Source organism: Lissotriton helveticus, chromosome 3_1 (genome assembly GCF_964261635.1).
Source record: "Lissotriton helveticus chromosome 3_1, aLisHel1.1, whole genome shotgun sequence".
NCBI classification, from domain to species: Eukaryota; Metazoa; Chordata; class Amphibia; order Caudata; family Salamandridae; genus Lissotriton; species Lissotriton helveticus.
In genome coordinates this window covers 411240324-411262010 of record NC_136061.1, presented here as the reverse complement: position 1 = coordinate 411262010, position 21687 = coordinate 411240324, and the positions used below count along the sequence as shown (strand labels likewise).

Here is a 21687-nt window from a genome sequence, read left to right as displayed (position 1 = left end):
GAAACAAATGTTCATTACCATTAAGCATATTGCTGTTGTACCACTTTAATATCATATCGTGGTAGTCTTTGATGCTCTTATTATATGTAGATTCGTTCACTCTTGCATATGTTTTGGGATCATTCAATTGCCGCAGTGCTTCTTGCTCATATTGCATTTTGGTTAGCAGCACAATATTTCCTCCTTTATCCGAGGGTTTGCACACCAGGGACGAATCATCACAGAGCTTCTTTAGAGCTATTCTTTGCTTATAAGTGAAATTAGATCTTCCATAATCGGTAACATGTTTACATCTGAGAGTTTTTAAATCCTGAATGACTGCTTCAGAAAAGGTGTCTATAGCATCCGCTGCCATCATAGGCATGAAAGTGGAACCTGGTTTGAAATTGGTAGCACCCCCTCTTTGCTGTACTTCCATATGTGTCACCATCTGTGTATTGCTTAGATTAGCTGTGTCATCTTCATCTATCTCCCTTCTCAATTCTTCTAGAGATCGAATACCCACTAGGTCTTTGCATAGCAACATACTTTCCTCTTTGTCACCGGCCGCCGCCGGTTTAGGTAAGGGAGGTTTCTGTTTGAAATATTTGTACAGCTTTAATTTGCGGGTGTACTTAAATAGGTCTATTCGTGTTTGCGTAAACTCGAAGGTCTTTTCAGGACAAAAAGTGAGTCCCAATTTCAAGATATTTTGTTCCTCGGTGGTCAGGATTTTCGGTGTCAAGTTTACAATTGTAAGATTATCATCGGTGCCTATGTATTCTTCTTGAAGGCCCTCCTCATGCTCCTTGTTACGGGTGGCGAGCCTACGATTTTTGCGGCTCCAGCCCCCCCTCCTCGTCTTCCTCTTTGTGTTCTTCTTTCCGGGGGTTTGCCTTTGCCCCCTGGATACTGTTTTGCGCGCATCACTTCGTACTCCTCCTGAAAACCCGAGGGCTCAGTTACATCTTCATGGCCATCCTCGCTCGAAACCTCATCTCCAGTTAATGATGATTCCGAGGTTTCCGGTACGGGAATACTTGTCCCGGATTGCTTCTTTTTCTTCAGTTTTAATTCTTTGCGTGATTGGTCATACTTTTTTGAGAAAGTGAGCACTCTTCCCATCCGATAATCCTTTTCATCCCTCTCAAATTTCTCTTCCTTTCTAAGCTTAATCTTCTCCTCATATTTTTTCAATCTTTTCTTCATTGCTTCACGTTTTTCTTCCAGTTTAGATTGATCCTGCTCTTTCGAAAGGTCATGTTCAATATCTTTGATCTCCGCTAATGCTTTCTCTCTATCAGACCAGGCAAAGCGTACCAATATCATTAGACTGCCCTTACATGACTGGGCGGTATGCTCTGCCCATGCGTCCAATAGCTGTGGGTCAGGGTTTTCATACGCGGGGATAGTATAGATCCTTAGCCCCCTAGGCACTCGATTAACAACTTTATCAACAAAAAGAAGAACATGTGACTTTAGAAAAAGTATATTGCAAAATAAGCCCATACAGGGCGTGATTTCATGATTTGCATTTTTTCGCTTTGTGTATGTTGTTTAATTTATTCAATTAGATACACTGTGGTATGATTTACACATTGCGATATACACCACTCTAAGATGGCGACCGCCACTTTAATGATTTTGAGTATGGGAGTCCTATCTTTATGTTGATTACCCGAGCAACGCGGGTGTTTAAATACATGATGTGGTAGATGGTCAGCGTCTCATCACTGACGAAGGCCGAGTGCCGAAAGCGCTTTGAGAGTAAATAAAATTGATTTGTGTACCTACCTTTGGAGTGCTGCCTCCTGGTTCCCGTGGATTACGGGGAGGGATTGTTGGAGCGAAATATTGTGTCGGGTGCACCCCCGACTGGCAGGCACCCGCCTCTGAGTGCAACAGGCTGGTGCGAGTGGAGCGGTTAGTTATATATATATATATATATATATATATATATATATATATATATATATATATATATATGTTCGAGGCATATGAGCTGCAGATTACACACTGTGCATAGATGGCCACCTAGTGTTGGGCCCAGATGTTTGCAGTTTGTTTTTGTTCTAGAAAGTCTTTGGAAGTCTCAGGATAGGTGACTCCTCCTTTGGATCATACTGCGCATGGGAATCGGCTCTATCCCCAGATTGTTTTTTTCCGCCACCAGGCTCGGATGTGTTTTCAGCGCTCCGTGTTGGAACCGATTTCCTTTGGCGCGCAATCCTGACTGTTCCGCTTGTGCCTCTTTCTGCTCCAAGAAGACGATCCAGGACCGAAGAGCTCGGAGAACAATGGCTCGTTCATCAGCTCCGATTCCAGACGACATCTTCCAAGAGGGCGTCGACGCCCCAGAACAACAACATGGCGTCGACAGCAACTCCGAGGCCGAAGATTCCGAAGTCGAGGACATCACCCCGGCACAGAGGGTCTTAAGTAAGAACGTCGACCCCGACCCTTTCTCGACACATTCAAAAAAGGCTTCAGTCACACCCTCGCCCTCGGGTGCTCACCGAGACACTGCTTCCAATGCCCCGCCTTCAAGCTCGGCTAAGAAGCCCACTAAGCCTTCAGGCGAGTCTGGCCCGAGTCAGCCTACCCACGGTGCCGGCGCACATCTACCGGCACCGAAAAAGATACCATCGTCGGCCTCCACGACGGCATCGAAACAATCAGCGCCGACGCCTAGTGTTAGCTCCTCGGCACCGAAACCACACTCGGACCCAAGCAAACCCGCTTCGGAGTCGAAAAAATCATCGTAGTTGAAAAAATCATCGGAACCGAAAAAATCATCGGAGCCGAAAAAGGCACATACTTTCCTGGCTAAAGACACTGCCAAACAACAAGCTTCAAAGCCAAAAGAAGCTCATAGCTCGGTGCCAAAAAAGCCCTCCGCACCAAAGGATCTGCCTCCCGCAGAGGAATTATTTCATCCAGACCCTGCACAAAAGACTTTGGTTAAGGATCCAAACACTGGTCGACTAACTCTTAGTTAAAAAAAAACGACCATTGGACACACCTACACCTGTCCTCATCCAAATAAGAAGGACATCGCTACCTCTCCTCTAAGGATTCCTTCTCCTCCTCCTCTCTCTACTCCTCCACATATACCATCACCGCCTCCTCCCCTACCACAGCACTCCCCTACACCTTCTCCCATAGCAGATGATGACAACAGGGATGATAACTCTGATGACCCAGAGGGTGGTGCAGATAGTGAGCCACCAAATTAGTCTATTCCTCCAGACTCACCTGACCCTTGGAATGATTATAACACTCCAGACGTCCCTAACACCCTCAAGACGACATATATTCCTCTAGGCCTTCCCCACCAGAAGACACTATGGGATTTAATCAACTAATACATAGGGCTGCACGATACCATGGGGTTGACCTACATACTGACACTGTAGAAGAAGACTTCCTAATGTATATCTTTGCCAAAGCACAATGGTCCGCGTCAATTTTACCCATGCTTAAGGGAGTTCTTAAGCATGCTCCAGAAGTCTTCAAAGACCCAGTTAGAACTCGGGTCATCAACCCACGAATAGAGAAAAAATATAAAGCTGCCCCTTCAGATCCAGCATATATTAAAGGCCCAGCACCATTAGACTCTCTTGTGGTCTCCAATGCACGCAAAAGAGAAAATTCACAAACATCGGGTGAAGCTCCCCCACCAGATAAAGAGTCTAAGCTCCTTGACGCATCCGGAAAAAGAACTGCGTGTCAGGCAGCAAACGTGGCGTATTGCCAATACACACGCATTATTGGCAAGATACGACCGAGAACATTACGATGAATTAGAATCATTAATGCGGCACCTCTCTGATAAGTATAAAAACAGGGCAAATGAGCTTATACAAGAGGGTAAAAATATGACAAACACCTCTATTTGTTGTGCACTAGATGCAGCAGACACTGCCTCCACAGCAATTAATACCAGTGTTCTGTTGCGTAGACACGCATGGCTACGCATTTTAGGGTTCATATCTGAAGTCCAAAGTGCCATACTTAACCAGCCCTTTGATGAACGACACTTATTCGGACCTAATGTGGACGTATCCCTTGAAAAGATGAAAAAGGATACCGATACAGCCAAATCTATGGGAGCCTTGCAGTCGCAGGCTCCCAGACGCTCATTTCGCTGCTCATCTTACAGGCGCGCCACCAGTGGATACTCTTCAGACACACCCTCTACTTCTTACAAAGCCCCCACACAATCTACCTATAGTAGGGGCTACCAAAGAGGCAGTTACAGAGGTAACAACAATAAAGGCAGAGGTAAAAACAACTCCCGCTCTGCCTCCACCCCTGCCCAATGACTTCCCTCCCCTTCTCCCACCGCATTCCACTCCTGTCGGGGGAAGGCTACAACAATACCTGCCAGCCTGGAAAACATCACATCAGACAGGTGGGTGCAAAAAATAATTCAGTCATGTTATTGTCTTGAACTAACATCTACCCCCCCAAACATACCACCCAAACAGCGTCCAATGTCACAAGAACATTTGATACTGCTCAGACAGGAGGTTATATCCCTCCTGCAGAAAAATGCAATAGAAATAGTTCCACTGCATCAGCAAAACAAAGGAGTATACTCCCTGTATTTTTTAATTCCAAAGAAGGACGGATCTCTGAGGCCTATTCTAGAACTCAGACCCCTAAACCTGTACATACAATCAGACCACTTTCATATGGGCACGCTCCAGCAGGTCCTTCCACTCCTTTTACAAAACTACTTCCTTGTCATTATAGATCTCAAGGACGCCTACTTCCACATCCCTATCCACACAGCGCACAGAAAATATCTCCGATTTGTACTAGACGGTCAGCACTACCAATTCAAAGTACTCCCATTCAGAGTCACAACAGCACCAAGGGTGTTTACCGAATGCCTAGCGGTAGTAGCAGCACACCTTAGAAGAAAGTATATTCACATCTTCCCATATCTAGATGACTGGCTCATAAAGGCCAGCTCATACAGCCAGTGTGTACAACACACTCACGGCACTATTAAACTACTCCACGACTTAGGATTCACAGTAAATCACACCTGCAACCGTCCCATGTACAAAAATATCTCAGTGCTGCAATAAACACTGAATTAGCACTAGCCTATCCCTATCCAGCCAGGATAACAAGTGTACAAACTCTCCTACCAAAATTCAAACCACAACACTCTCTTCCAGCTCGAGTGTTCATGCAGCTCATAGGAATGAAGGCATCTTGCATATTCATAGTACCTTATGCAAGACTACAAATGTGTCCACTTCAAGAGTGCTTAACACGCCAATGGAACCAGGCTCACAGTCAATTAACAGACCTAGTGTTGGTAGACAGTCGGACTCATCGCCCTCTGCAATGGTGGAGCACCAAAATCCTTTCAAAATGCCAACTGTTCCTAGAGCCAGTTCCTCAAATAGTCATAACAGCGGACGCATTGCTCTCCGGGTGGGGAGCCTACCTACTGCAACACACCATGCAAGGCAGGTGGACACCACAACAAAAGTCACTCCACATCAACCACCTGGAGTTACTAGCTGTATTTCTAGCCCTAAAAGCATTCCAAAAGCAAGTATCAGGCAAAGCTGTCTTAGTCCGCACAGACAATATGACAGCCATGTACAACATAAACAAACAGGGGGGAACACACTCTCTACAGCTCTCTCAGTTAGGGCAGCAGATATGGAGATGGGCTATACCAATAAAGATCTTTCTCTTAGCCCAGCAGGTTCCAAGAGTACAAAACATCATAGCAGATGTGCTAAGTCGACAGACATAGCAGATCCACGAATGGGAACTTCATCCACAAGTTCTTCAACCATTCTTTCAACTGTGGGGACAACCTCAGATAGACCTCTTCGCTACCCACGAAAACGCAAAATGCCCAAGCTTCGCCGCCAGATATCCACACCCACTGTCCAAAGGCAATGCGATATGGATGAATTGGCCCGGAAAATTTGCGTACGCTTTTCCACCTCTCCCACTACTTCCGTTAGTGGTATGTAAACTACAGCAACATTCCCTAAGACTCATTCTAGTTGCTCCAACTTGGGCCAGACAACCGTGGTGCACCACGCTGCTGCAACTTTCTGTGGTACCACACCAGAAATTATGCCTATCTCCACGCTTATTAACGCAGAACCATGGAGAGATCAGACACCTGGACCCAGCTCAGCTCAACCTAGCGATCTGGCTCCTGAAGTCATAGAGCTTTGTTACCTTAACCTCGCTTCAGACTGTTTGAACGTTATTAAAGAAGCTAGACGTCCCACCACTAGAGCTTGTTATGCAGCTAAGTGGAAACAGTTTGGAATACTGTCAAAATAACCACATCAGTCCTTTAGATGTGTCTATTCAACACATCATAGGATACCTATTACACCTTCAAAAGTGTAATTTAGCGTACACGTCTATCAGACTTCTCCTCGCTGCCATTGCAGCATACCTACAAATTAGACAACATCTATCTCTTTTTAGAGTGCCTGCCATAAAGGCTTTTATGGAAGGACTCAAAAGAATAATCCCTCCCAGAACACCACCTTCACCGGTGTGGAACTTAAACATTGTTCTCACAAGGTTAATGGGACCTCCCTTTGAACCGTTACATAAATGTGAATTGCAATTCCTAACTTGGAAAGTAGCTTTCCTAGTAGCTATTACTTCTCTCAGAAGAGTTAGTGAACTACAAGCATTCACCATTCAAGAACCCTTTCTGCAAATGCACCATAATAAAGTGGTTCTCCGTACTAATCCTGAATTCCTTCCAAAAGTAATTTCACCCTTCCATCTAAATCAGTTTGTTGAGCTGCCCGTACTTTTCACGCAGCCACAAACAGTCGCAGAAAGAGCTCTTCACACCTTAGATATCAAAAGAGCATTGCTTTACTACATTGAAAGAACACAAACGTAAAACAAAACAACTTTTTGTGTCTTTTTCACCACCACATAAGGGTAACCCCATTTCAAAATCTGGAATAGCTAGGTGGATTGTAAAAAGCATACAAATGTGTTACCACAAAGCTAAACGTACGTTATCTATTCCTCCTAAAGCCCATTCTACGAGGAAAATAGGGGCTTCAATGGCATTTTTAGGGAACATTCCCCTAGTCGACATATGCAAAGCAGCTACATGGTCTACACTGCACACATTCACGAAACACTATTGTGTAGATGTGCAAACTAAACAACAAGCTACTGTGGGCCAAGCTGTACTAAAAACCCTGTTTCAAACCACTGCAACAGATACTGGTGGTCGCCGCTAAATGTGGGTACTGCTATACAATCTATGCACAGTGTGTAATCTGCAGCTCATATGCCTCGAACGGGAAATGCTACTTACCAGTATGCCTGTTCTTGGCATGTAGAGCTGCAGAGTTACACACACCCACCCGCCTCCCCGGCTACCTTTATCTGTTCCAGTATTATCTTAATTAGATACAAATTACATGGAAATCCTTACTTTTCTTGTATAACTCCATCACTTCCCTAATGGCAAAAAACAATCTGGGGATTGAGCCGATGCCTATGCGCGCAGTATGATCCAAAGGAGGAGTCACCTATCCTGTGACTTCCAAAGACTTTCTAAAACAAAAATAAACCGCAAACATCCGGGTCCAACACTAGGTGGCCATCTATGCACAGTGTGTAACTCTGCAGCTCTACATGCCAAGAACAGATGCATACTGTTAAGTAGCATTTTCCATATATATATATTTTCACAATAAATTCCAATGTTCATCCAATTGTGCAAAACAATTGAGCACGGCCTCCAATTATTCATGTATTTACTTTATTTTCCGCAACTTGCCATTACGCGTTTTGAACACCTGAAGTGACCTTGATTACACACATATATATATATATATATATATATATATATATATATATATATATATATATATCCCACAAGATTGCCTGTTAATGAAGCAAACTTCACAAAAGGATTTCACTTTTCGCCGCATTTATTTCAGGAGGCAAGCAGCGTCAGGATATTCACAGCATGCAGCTTAAATTCAGTCCTGCCTAACGCGTTTCGTGTAAAACACTTCCTCAGAGGCATTTGACCTTTAAGCAAATGGCACATCAATTTTCGGACCATGTACCACTGTTGTTGAAGTCCCGCCCAAGAGGGCGCGGCCACCGTGTGGCCTGATGGTACTTGTGGTTTCCATCTTTCACTGGTGTGACGACCTTCGTGCACATTTGCATCTTTAATAGTTAAAACTGTTACCCCAGTGGGTTGTGCAGCCATGTTCTCACTGGCGCTGCTTCATTTGTTCCGCCTAAACCGGCATCCTTTTCCCATTTGGCAAGGTCGTAGCTTGACGTCCTCGCTGGAGGGCTTTGCAGCCCCGGGTCTTGCTTCGCGGCTCAGGCCGGCCGCCGTCAATCCCACAAGATTGCCTGTTAATGAAGCAAACTTCACAAAAGGATTTCACTTTTCGCCGCATTTATTTCAGGAGGCAAGCAGCGTCAGGATATTCACAGCATGCAGCTTAAATTCAGTCCTGCCTAACGCGTTTCGTGTAAAACACTTCCTCAGAGGCATTTGACCTTTAAGCAAATGGCACATCAATTTTCGGACCATGTACCACTGTTGTTGAAGTCCCGCCCAAGAGGGCGCGGCCACCGTGTGGCCTGATGGTACTTGTGGTTTCCATCTTTCACTGGTGTGACGACCTTCGTGCACATTTGCATCTTTAATAGTTAAAACTGTTACCCCAGTGGGTTGTGCAGCCATGTTCTCACTGGCGCTGCTTCATTTGTTCCGCCTAAACCGGCATCCTTTTCCCATTTGGCAAGGTCGTAGCTTGACGTCCTCGCTGGAGGGCTTTGCAGCCCCGGGTCTTGCTTCGCGGCTCAGGCCGGCCGCCGTCAATCCCACAAGATTGCCTGTTAATGAAGCAAACTTCACAAAAGGATTTCACTTTTCGCCGCATTTATTTCAGGAGGCAAGCAGCGTCAGGATATTCACAGCATGCAGCTTAAATTCAGTCCTGCCTAACGCGTTTCGTGTAAAACACTTCCTCAGAGGCATTTGACCTTTAAGCAAATGGCACATCAATTTTCGGACCATGTACCACTGTTGTTGAAGTCCCGCCCAAGAATGTTGTGCTGATGCCTCACAAGTCTGTTACCTCTGAAGAAATGCCACAGGCATGAAACGCGTCAGGTTGGACTTAATTGTGTGATGCAGCGTCTCCTCCTCGCTGTGCATTCTTCCATTAAAAAGAGTTGGCGAAGGTTATACCTGTTGAGTGGCCCCTTCATACACAGGCAACTCTTTGGATGTATTTGCGGCTTGCCTGAGCCGCGGAGGGTGACCCGAGGCTGCGAAGCTTCCCTGCAGCGACGCCTAAACGACGTAGTTGCCTATGGGACAGGAGCCTATTTTTGGAAGAGTGATGTGGCCAGCGAGGACTCGAGAGCTACATTACAAACCACTTGGTCATAAAAGTAAGCTGAGTATCAAGCGCAACACCTCACTTGAGTAAAACGGGACTATAAGATCCAGAAAGCCTTGGAAGTGGCCACGCCCTCAAGGCGGAGTTTTGACTTCAAATGTTGTGCTGATGCCTCACAAGTCTGTTACCTCTGAAGAAATGCCACAGGCATGAAACGCGTCAGGTTGGACTTAATTGTGTGATGCAGCGTCTCCTCCTCGCTGTGCATTCTTCCATTAAAAAGAGTTGGCGAAGGTTATACCTGTTGAGTGGCCCCTTCATACACAGGCAACTCTTTGGATATAAATATATATATATATCATACTCCTACTCCATGTTACGTAAGCTAGGTACCCAGGGTATATGTATGTGCTCTGCTAGAAATCCCCCTTTGGATGTTCCAACCCCATTACCTGAAGGGAAAAAATGTAAGCCTTTCGTGAACACAAGTTGGACATCCCTCTTGGAGGGATCAGATAACAACTGGACTGAAGTGTCAGCGTGTAGCGACCTCACAAATGCCAACAATTGCTCCTCTGCCTAAACCTGTTTGTTTATTGATAACAGAAAGCATCCTTGCCTTGGGCCGAGATTCTACTCAGGATGCCACTGTTTATGTACTATAAATAGCTGTGTCGCCGCATGGGTGAAAACAAACAATCTCATTTGCACAATGTATGTATAGACCTTGTATGTTAAGTTCAAGGTATCATTTTTTTTTTTTTTTAAATATGTTTTTATTGCAGGAAACAAATGAAATCACATTAATGGCACCTGGTAGATGATGTAAATCAGTGCCGGTGGCACTGGTACAAGCTCTATACACGGCCATTCAGCCCACAACCTGGAGGTCGGGCGGCGTGTGCCATTCCTTTGCAGTGTATATCCCCTCGGTCTGGCAGGGTACCTCAGGTGGTAGGGATAAGTCTCCTCTCCTCTGCTTTGCAAACAACTCAATTGAAATACCCTCCCTCCCTTAAACAGTCTTACCCCCCCAGAGGATTAAATTAACATTCACTATGGTACAGAATACTGATGCTTGATGAAAGCGAATGGCGCTCTCTTTCCTCTATCCCCCTCCCTCCTCCCCTCTCGTCAGTGAAGTTCAAGGTATCATGATAGTGTTCTTGCGAAGTACATTATGTAAGCAAGTTTAGTGTAATGGAAACTAATCTGCACTGTCATGGTCGCAAATGTGTGTCAAAAGTCATTGTGTGAGAGTGAAGGCAACTTAGGAAAAACCTTGTGTGTTTATGTAAAATGACTGTGTTTCCCTCTGGGCCTAACTTGGACACTTGGCAAAATATATTATCATGGATATTTTCATAATGGTTGTCCCAGGTGGGTTGGGCATTCTGTTGCACTCTTCCCTCTGCCATGATGAGAGAATGACAAAACCCTACCTATCCTACGAACAGAGAACAGGGTGTCACAGGTTATCATGCCTGTCTGTAGCTTTGACATGCTGCATAGTGCTTCCTTCAGGTTGCTTATATTTACTGACCATAGTCACAGGTGGAGAAGGGAACAACAGTAGCAGTGAAGTATTCTAGAAATAATGTATTAATACTTAAAGTTTTAAATATGCTCTCATTTTGCATTCATTGTGCGCATAGTTTTTTCATTATTTATATGAATTTGCAATAGATAATGAAATAGCTAATTTTTCTGATTATCCCTCTTTCTTACTGCAGACAAAGTGGCTAAGGGCTATAAGTCAAGCTGTCGATCATGCCTTGAGGGGGATATCTGATCCATCCCATTCCGGGGGTACGAGTATTCATAGACAAGACCCTCCCATGTCTCGTACCGCCAAATACACCTTCTACAAGGATCTTCGCCTAAGGGGTGCAGTTTATGAGGGACGCTGGCTTTCTGGGAACCCACATGGCAAGTACGTTGCAAGGAAGATGAGCTTGAGTTCAAGGGATATGTACCTTATGTTTGTGGCATGATAGAGAAAGAGGAGCTATTTATTTACAAAGGCTGACTCCAAACCTGAATGTCAGTCACATATAGGTTAAACATTTAAACTCTGCTTGTTTTTATGTTCCAGAGGAATTCTGAAATGGCCAGATGGGAGAATGTACTCTGGAATGTTCCGAAATGGGCTAGAAGATGGGTAAGACAATGATATAATTTAAGGTATTATCTAGAGTTCACTTCAGAAAAACATGTTCAACCTTTATGTTTTGTAATCTCTCATCTTTGTGTGTATGTGTTTATATATTTATAAATCAAAAAAAGGGGGAATTAAGAACTCAATGTTTTATAGAGGTTGTACACCTATGCTCCACCCAGAAGGAAACTCAATAGTTATCATGATCGGGGTAGTTCCTCTTTGGGCAGGTGGTCGCAAGGGGTGGAACTACGTGGCTCTTACTGCTGTTGCAGGGAGACCTGGAGGTCAGATATTGATGCTCTCACACACCTGTTAGGGTGTTACGTTTAATCATTGGCGCTCCTCGTCTGTCTGTCGCTGCAATGCCTAACGGGCCTGGGGGCTCTTTGTCGGAGATCTTTTGATCCTAAAACGCTATTTAGGTGAATGCATATGAGAGGGCTCTGTGAGAGTGTGACGAGTGAAAAGTGAAGTGTGTCTAAAATAGGTTCTGGTACCCTCAAAATTATTTTTATAAAGAAAGGATACCAGGACTAAATAAAAACTGTGGTGCTATTGTGTGGTCTTGATGTACCAAGATCGCTGTTAACAGAGCGAGGTCAACATGTTTTGTGCCTAGAAAGCCCCAGGGTCGGGCGGCACTTCATCAGGACCAAAAAATATAGGGCCAGATGTAGGTAAATCAGAAATACCGATTTCTTAATAGCAAATTTTACCGATTCCCTATTAAGGTATATCAGTATTTCCTATGTAGGTAAAGATTCGGTAACAAATACAGAATCCCTAAAATTCCTTAATACCGAATCGGTAATTGAGTAATTGAGATTCGGTCATAAGGAATACCTACCCATTCATTTCTATGGGCTTGGAGGCCCCATAGGAATAAATATGAAGACATTCAGTATTAGCGATTCGGTATTACCGAATCGGTAATACCGGGAGGTATTTCAAGGGTGCCTGGGTGTCCAAAGGACACCCTGTTGCACCCCTCAAATGTGAATGTGTGCACATGTGGTGCACATACGTGCCCTAAGGGCATGGATGTGTGCCACATGGCACTTTAAAAAAAGTCGGTACTTCAACTTGAAGTTGAAGTACCGATTCCTTAAATGCAAGAGCAATAAGGAATCGGTATTAAGGAATCGGTATTTGCTGATTCCTTATTTACCGATTCCTTACCTACATCAGGAATGGCTAAATACCGGTCTAACACTGAAATTTACAGAATTTCGGCGTTACCGACCGGTATTTAGTCACCTACATCTGGCCCGTAGTGATATGGCACCCCCTCAGGGGCCTGAGACTTCCTTTCTAATAAAGGATGGCCAATCAATGTTAATGATACTCCACCTGGATGGTTGCAGCACAACAATTCCACCCCAAGGTGAGCGGAACAGTACTCCTTAGCAAGTTGGAGGGTTCCGGACAAACTTTGGGACACTTGTGAGGTGCTCGGGACACTGCCGTACGACCTACCCACCTCCAGGCACCTTGGAGGCGGAACCCTCCGACTTAGCTAAGGAGCACTGTTTTGCTCACCTTGGGATGGAATTGTTGTGTTGCAACGCTAGCATTCCAAGATGAATAGAGCCTTGAACTCTTGACACAGCGAGCCTCGAAAAGGGTTAGGAGCATATCCACCAATCCTCTGCTTTTTCACCTTAACCTAGAACACTTCCTCCATTACCACTACTTCCACGGTCCCCTCTCCTGAAAAACAGGAAACAGTCAGATCCTGGGAGTTTTTATCCCTCTCAAGAACTATGTGATGAGCCCTTTATGCTTTGGAAGGTAGACAACGTATAGAAAGGCTTTGTGTTCTATGACCCTCCTCCCCAGAAGATCTTGACCTTCTGCCCCAGCTGCCAAAGTCTCGCCACCCACTGATACTGCCTCCTACCATGCAGTGATTCAAAGGGCTGCCCATCACCATCAGGCTAAAATGCACACTGTGCAAAATAAGACTACTTTCTTGTCAAGACTCTCTCTAGGACAGAGAGCACAGTCCACTGCCTCCCCATGTTAATGAGAGTGTTGAGTTTCACTGCTAATTACTTTTAAGGAGCCAATGAAGTGTTGACACCGATGGTAGAAAAGACTTTCAAACTTGTGTCCGACTACCCGCTCTATGACCGTGGCCAGGTTGTCTCTGACTCATTAGTTGTCTACACAGTACATGTAAGAGGATGTGAGATCAGGCATCGTCATGCGACACACAAGACCAGCAGCCCACAACTGAAGACCACTCGGAGGATTGCAAGTGCGCTCAGCTCTCACACTCATTCACAAGAGGCCTCACAAGAGGAGGAGCCAGCATCCAAGGCTCCCATCTGGATCTGGTGCAGAAGAGACATAGAGGGAGGACCATCAGCCCTGCCTCCTGTATTCAGTCTCCACCACCCCCACTGCCATGCTCTTGCTCACCACCCCTGCTGCCTTTGCCAGAGTCCCCTTAGGAGTCCTCCCGTACTTTTTCAGATCCAAGGAGCCCCCTTGATCCTACAGATCCCTGTGACCCAACCTTTGAGACAGAGGCCTAGAGGTGACCAATAGGATTACTGCAGTGTTAATCTCCCGGGTGGCCCAGATCTTGAGCACTGTCCAGTCAGGGCATTGCTCATCTCCTCGCCTGCTCCACAGCTGCCCCTGGAGATATTGTGCTCTATCCTGAGGTCATCCAACCGGTCATGGCTTTTCTCAAGGTGGACATGCATGTGCAACACAGGGAAGAGTGGGAATGCAATTATTCTGCAAGGAAAATGACTTTCTCATAGAGACACTCTCCAACTCCTAGTGGGCCGACATGTTTAAACATGGCCCTGAGACCTTTAAAGAGTCCGTAAAGGCGGGGTTGTAATATCCAAGGTGAAGAAAGATACTAACTCTCCCTCAATGACCCTGTCACCCCAACTCTGTAGTGGTCATTACTGATACTTTTCCTAGAACTTTCTAGACAACAGGATTTGATGTTCAGGTCCCTTGGCACCAAAGAGTCAGTCAATGTGCCTTCCCAAACCAAAATATCAGTTGGACTGCAGCCAATACACAACTCACTGAGCAATGTTTACATAAAGTGTGTTTTTGGTAATGATCATTCCCATGAGCCTAGATGGGGACAATCAGTGGAAACCCAAATCTTCTACCATAAATTAATCACGCACTCAAGGAACACTAAAAACAGAATATGCATTTTAAAATGTTTATTTAAAAAGTTCAGTCTAGTGCATGCAATATGCTTTGTAACCACACAGAATATAAACAGTAAAGCTGCAAAGAAATTAATCCATACTGTGAACAGTAAGAAATATTCTAACATCGTAATTATAACTTAAGCAGTGAGATCCTAAGTTGTTTCTTTTGACATGATGATAGCTCTAGGAGATTAGTACATAACCAGCCTATCTTGATTTCCAATGATAGTGGGCATTCTCATACCTGGTTCACAACAACAGGACAATTGTTCTTTCTAAATAAGTCACTATTTCTGTCAGAGAGCTTGTGTGTGTCAGGGTACAAGCACATTCACTCGGGAAGCCGATGAAGGACACTTGCCGCTCAACAGCACCCTTCAATTAAAGCTAGTGCAGAATTAGTTCCTGTCCTGTATTGATAGTGATGGCACAAAGATCTCCTCTCTAATGTCCAGCCCTTTATTCTCACTTTTATAGTACTTTAGCAGAGACCTGTTGATGGCTGTTAGAATAAGCAATCTATAAAAGTAGCACAATGCCCTTTCACCTATTTCAAATGATTACGGAATGTTCTTTGAGAGAAACAAAATGTAAGACTCAAGCACTATTCTACTAGAAACTATTTATAATGGATAACAAGTATATGTTTAAGCAGAAATAATTAAATAAAATGAATGTATTATACAGGAACAAGCATTGGGTGCAGTCAAAGTTTCTTGATGTCATACTTGTTAATTTCTTGATTATTTGACTTTCACATATTTCATATCCAAATAAAATGTCCTCAGAGAGACAGTACCACCCAGAGAAGGGCCTCTGCTCAGGCTACAGGTGATGTCCTGCTGCCTGGTAAGGAGAGTAAAAGTATAGATGCTGCAGGCAGTAGGGTTGCTTAAGAGACGATTACCCACTGGCGTATAGCCAGCATTATACTTCCGATTACCCACTGGCGTAAAGCCAACTCTGTCGGGCTCCACACAAGCTGACAGGCCTTGGTGGGAGGAGATGCAGGAGCTTGTGAAACATCTTCCCAAGAAAGAGAAGGGAAGAAATATTGAGGAGAAAATCATCTCTAATGCCAACATCCATTGTGCCCTCATATCGTTGACACAGTCTTTTGAGGCATTATTACTAGCATTCACATCTCAGGACTCCAACCCAGAGTTCCAGCAGCATCTTTGCAATCTCCAATTCTATGGGGAACACCTCCTTGGTTCATAGGTTGATGAGATGCTGTAAAACTTCAAAAGAGACACCAAGATTACAAGATTCATGGATTCCAGTCAAACTCCAGCTGCTAGGGGCTTTTTCAGATACAGCAGCCTAGAGTAGGAGCTATAGCCACTTCCCCTGATCATCTGTACTCTTATTAAAAGCAGCAGCAGTCCTTTTACCAGCAGCTAGGAAAGGGTTACCCCAGATGTACCTACAGGGGTAACAACAACATGCTTTAATAGGTCTACTATATGACGGCGTAAGACTTCAAGGACACCTACTTTATATACCCATCCATCCTACCCACTGGCTCTACCTTCGCTTTGTGGTAAGTGGACAACACTACAAATTCAAAGTACTTTCTGTTTCTGGGTTGGCACCGCCGGCAAGGGTGTTCATGAATTCCCTGGCCCTGGGCCTACAGAGAGGCGACACTCATGTTTTGCCATATCTCAACAATTGGTTGGTTGATCAAGAGTGCAGGCAGGCAGCAATGTCTAGCCCACACTTACACTGCAAAATCCCTGCTCCACAGGCTGGAATTAGCAAAAATTGCTATTCAACCCCTAAAGGTCCAGCCCTTCCTGGATCTGTCCTCACCACAGCCACATACACAGCCTACCCCAGGCAACAGAGGTTGTTAACATCTCAGAACCTGCTGTCTCTTTTTGGGACCAGTCATCAACTTACTGTTAGGACCATGATGTGCTGCCTGGGAATTATGACTTCCTGCATCATTGTAGTGGCCCACACCAGTCTCGACAGGCACCAGTTACAGGAATGCATCTGTGTTCAATGGCCACAAGTGATTAGTCACTGGTTAGATCTAGTGTTGTTAAAAGGTAGTGCTCATCACTCTATGCACTGATGTAACAGTAAAATTCTCAGACCCAGTCCTGCAGGCTGATGTGCGTGTCTCAACGATATTATAATACAACAGTGTGTCTCTCAGTGCCAGGGGTGCCACTACATTTACTTTTAGCTGCTGGCTGTGCATCTAGTTCTCAAAGCCTTCTTTCTGATGGACGCTTCTACCTACCTATTCTTCACCTGTGAAATAATCCTGGGCGTATTAATAGATCTGGAAATTAAAAAGCTCTCACATCACCAGTAGGGGGCTCTGGCTTAGTATTACTGCTGGATGTGGCACCAGATTACATCACCAATGCCAGATAGTGCCCACCCCAGCTCAACAATGTCAGTTTTCTTTTTTCTGTACCTTCGATGTGGATGTTGAGCTTGCTCTCTCAATGAGTTTTCTCACATACAAATGTTTGCTTCACCTAAGAGATCAGGCTTCAGGCCTTGCGGGGAGTGTGAAGGGAAGATGTCCATTACTGATCCCCGTGCCTCTCATGCCTCAAGTCAGACCACGACCCTCGGTCTTGTGAATCCTGCCTGAGTATGCACCCCAAAAGCCTTCAAGGAGTGTGATTTACAACAAGGGGTGGTGATGGACAGAGTCTCTGAATTAAGCAGAGTACTCTCACCCAGTCAAGAGATCAGGGCTAGATCCAACACCGTTTTTTAGCTCATTGCACCATCCCAGTTTCAGAACCTGGCTGTATGCAAATTAGTCTGTCCCTGGCCCAGTGCATCATGGGAACAGGGCAGACCAGACTACAAAAGCCAATTCTTACACTGGGAAGGAAACAAGCTTCCGGGGACCGGTTTCTGCCATTTCAGGCGTCTTCGGCCCGGCTTGCTTGAATCCTGATGGTGCAATGAGCAAGGGACTCACATCTGAGTATACCCTTCCACGCTTAGGGTGGACAAAATAATTTACAACAAGGGGTGGTGATGGACAGAGTCTCTGAATTAAGCAGAGTACTCTCACCCAGTCAAGAGATCAGGGCTAGATCCAACACCGTTTTTTAGCTCATTGCACCATCCCAGTTTCAGAACCTGGCTGTATGCAAATTAGTCTGTCCCTGGCCCAGTGCATCATGGGAACAGGGCAGACCAGACTACAAAAGCCAATTCTTACACTGGGAAGGAAACAAGCTTCCGGGGACCGGTTTCTGCCATTTCAGGCGTCTTCGGCCCGGCTTGCTTGAATCCTGATGGTGCAATGAGCAAGGGACTCACATCTGAGTATACCCTTCCACGCTTAGGGTGGACAAAATAATTTACAACAAGGGGTGGTGATGGACAGAGTCTCTGAATTAAGCAGAGTACTCTCACCCAGTCAAGAGATCAGGGCTAGATCCAACACCGTTTTTTAGCTCATTGCACCATCCCAGTTTCAGAACCTGGCTGTATGCAAATTAGTCTGTCCCTGGCCCAGTGCATCATGGGAACAGGGCAGACCAGACTACAAAAGCCAATTCTTACACTGGGAAGGAAACAAGCTTCCGGGGACCGGTTTCTGCCATTTCAGGCGTCTTCGGCCCGGCTTGCTTGAATCCTGATGGTGCAATGAGCAAGGGACTCACATCTGAGTATACCCTTCCACGCTTAGGGTGGACAAAATAATTTACAACAAGGGGTGGTGATGGACAGAGTCTCTGAATTAAGCAGAGTACTCTCACCCAGTCAAGAGATCAGAGCTAGATCCAACACCGTTTTTTAGCTCATTGCACCATCCCAGTTTCAGAACCTGGCTGTATGCAAATTAGTCTGTCCCTGGCCCAGTGCATCATGGGAACAGGGCAGACCAGACTACAAAAGCCAATTCTTACACTGGGAAGGAAACAAGCTTCCGGGCCGAAGACGGCTGTAATGCCAGAAACCGGTCCCCGGAAGCTTGTTTCCTTTCCAGTGAAGAATTGGCTTGGTAGTTTGGTCTGCCCTGTTCCCATGATGCACTGGGCCAGGGACAGACTAATTTGCATATAGCCAGGTTCGGAACTGGGATGGTGCAGTGAGCTAAAAAACGGTGATGGATCAAGCCCTGATCTGTTGACTGGGTAGGAGTGTTCTGATTAACTCAGATACTCTTTCCATCACCACCCCCCTTTTTGTAATTATTTTGGCCACCATGAGTGTGGAAGGGTATGCTCAGACATGAGTCCCTTGCTCATTGCACCATCAGGATTCAAGCAAGCCGGGCCGAAGACGGCTGTAATGCCAGAAACCGGTCCCCGGAAGCTTGTTTCCTTTCCAGTGAAGAATTGGCTTGGTAGTTTGGTCTGCCCTGTTCCCATGATGCACTGGGCCAGGGACAGACTAATTTGCATATAGCCAGGTTCGGAACTGGGATGGTGCAGTGAGCTAAAAAACGGTGATGGATCAAGCCCTGATCTGTTGACTGGGTAGGAGTGTTCTGATTAACTCAGATACTCTGTCCATCACCACCCCCCTTTTTGTAATTATTTTGGCCACCATGAGTGTGGAAGGGTATGCTCAGACATGAGTCCCTTGCTCATTGCACCATCAGGATTCAAGCAAGCCGGGCCGAAGACGGCTGTAATGCCAGAAACCGGTCCCCGGAAGCTTGTTTCCTTTCCAGTGAAGAATTGGCTTGGTAGTTTGGTCTGCCCTGTTCCCATGATGCACTGGGCCAGGGACAGACTAATTTGCATATAGCCAGGTTCGGAACTGGGATGGTGCAGTGAGCTAAAAAACGGTGATGGATCAAGCCCTGATCTGTTGACTGGGTAGGAGTGTTCTGATTAACTCAGATACTCTGTCCATCACCACCCCCTTTTTTGTAATTATTTTGGCCACCATGAGTGTGGAAGGGTATGCTCAGACATGAGTCCCTTGCTCATTGCACCATCAGGATTCAAGCAAGCCGGGCCGAAGACGGCTGTAATGCCAGAAACCGGTCCCCGGAAGCTTGTTTCCTTTCCAGTGAAGAATTGGCTTGGTAGTTTGGTCTGCCCTGTTCCCATGATGCACTGGGCCAGGGACAGACTAATTTGCATATAGCCAGGTTCGGAACTGGGATGGTGCAGTGAGCTAAAAAACGGTGATGGATCAAGCCCTGATCTGTTGACTGGGTAGGAGTGTTCTGATTAACTCAGATACTCTGTCCATCACCACCCCCCTTTTTGTAATTATTCAAGGAGTGTGAGGCAAAGCTCTTGATGGCCTGAGCCATTGACAAGAAACACAGTTGATGTCCCTCTAGGCTTCGCTCTCGGTCCAGTAAACATTCTAAAGTTAAGTCGCATCAAAGCCCTCCGACTCCTACAGATTCTACATCCTCTGAACCAGAGCTGGTTGTCAGCCCCAAAACCACCTCAGTCTCTAACTCTGTCCCCCTTGAACCCATCGGTGACAGGGACATTCCACTCAGAGATACTGGCACCAGCCTTCCACAGTTCTCCGACTCCAGGCTGTGGTGTAGCAGCATTTTGTTATGCCATGTATTCCACCATCACCCGAAAATCAGCAGGCCTTCGAGGCCACATTGTGCCATATGGCCTACTTTGCCCATAAGCTGTTTAGCTCCATTCTTCATGGACTAAGACCAGCTCACTTATCCTTTGATCTGCCTCTTTGACACACCATGCCTTATCCACCTGCTCCTTGGTCAACCCGGTCTCCGCCACCACATCCACTTCCGGTGCCAGATTCTGGAGTTGCATAGGGAAGCACAAAGACTGATGGAGGAAGAGGAATGTAGAAGCAGTATCCTCAACATTTTTGGATTGATGATCCTTCAACCTCGTATGCTTGAAGCAATGATGATGGCAATGACCATGGTCAGGAATATATAGGCCTAGCGTCCACCAGTCAGCTGGACACATCACTGGAGATGGAAAAAGATTTCCCAGATCCACACCAGAAGTAGTGATGCTTGCTCTATGGTAAAGAAAGCTGCTGGTGTGTTAGAACTCCAAATCCTGACTGTGGAAATCAAATCCAGTGTCCTCACTGAAGTCCGCCCTCTCTCAACTGCAGAACCCTTACTGCCTTTCAATAATGCCCTCCTGGATCCTATTCTGGTGGCATGGGAGAGCGCCACCTTTGCTCCAGTAGTTAACAGTCTTGTGGCTTGTCGCTACCTCACTGCCCTAGGAGACAATCTATTCCTTTTTCTCATTCTTTGCCTGAAATTATTTTCAAACAGGCATCATGGTCATCAGGACAATCTTCTGGAACCTTCCCGATGACCGTATAGGGAGTCTGAGCACTTGGAGCCCTGTGAGAAAAATACATTTTCTGTGGGGAGCATGGCATTATACACCCTGAATGCGTCCTTCCTCCTAGCATGTTACACCTGTGTCCTATGGGATATGGCTCATATAGTGCTGACTTGTGTACCAAAAGAGATCAGGGTGCACTTTCAATAATTATTCCAGAAAGCATCACGCCACATAAAAAAAAAAAAGGACTGGACATGGCCGACTCAGTGGCTCAAGCTGTGGGTACCTCCATCTCGACCCGCAGGCATGTTTGGCTTCGTACATTGAGCTTCTCTCCTATTGTTCAGGCCAACCTCATGGATCTTTGGGAAGTGCCTGTTCTGAGATAAAGCAGAGTCAACGCTGGAGAGGTTCAAAATCAGCAAAGTAACATCTGACTCCTTGGCACTTGAATTACCGCCACCTGTGAGGGATTATCACCAATTGTGGTGTTTGTGTGGCTTCTCAAGGGGATTTTCATTTCAACAGCATCGCCTTTAAAAGCCCCAATCTCAACAGCTACAAAACTTACTGGCTGAAAATTATAGGTGCAGAGCCAGTGAAAATGTCAGAGGATCTACTCAGCAACCTTCCTCCTCCTCTCCCTCACTGCCAGGCAAGCAGACCGAGTCACGTCCCTAAACCCACCCGTAGCC

General features: G+C 45.7%; 1 protein-coding gene across 2 annotated transcripts in view; it reads left to right on the top strand.

Annotated features, from left to right (window-relative positions):
• The window catches only part of ALS2 (alsin Rho guanine nucleotide exchange factor ALS2), a 1284778-nt gene that overhangs the window by 604091 nt on the left and 659000 nt on the right, over positions 1 to 21687 (top strand). For both annotated transcript variants that reach the window (XM_078680222.1, XM_078680224.1), the window contains 2 exons: positions 11123 to 11322; positions 11485 to 11550. In XM_078680222.1, the coding sequence (XP_078536348.1) occupies positions 11123 to 11322; positions 11485 to 11550 (266 nt within the window). The remainder of the gene's footprint in view (positions 1 to 11122; positions 11323 to 11484; positions 11551 to 21687) is intronic.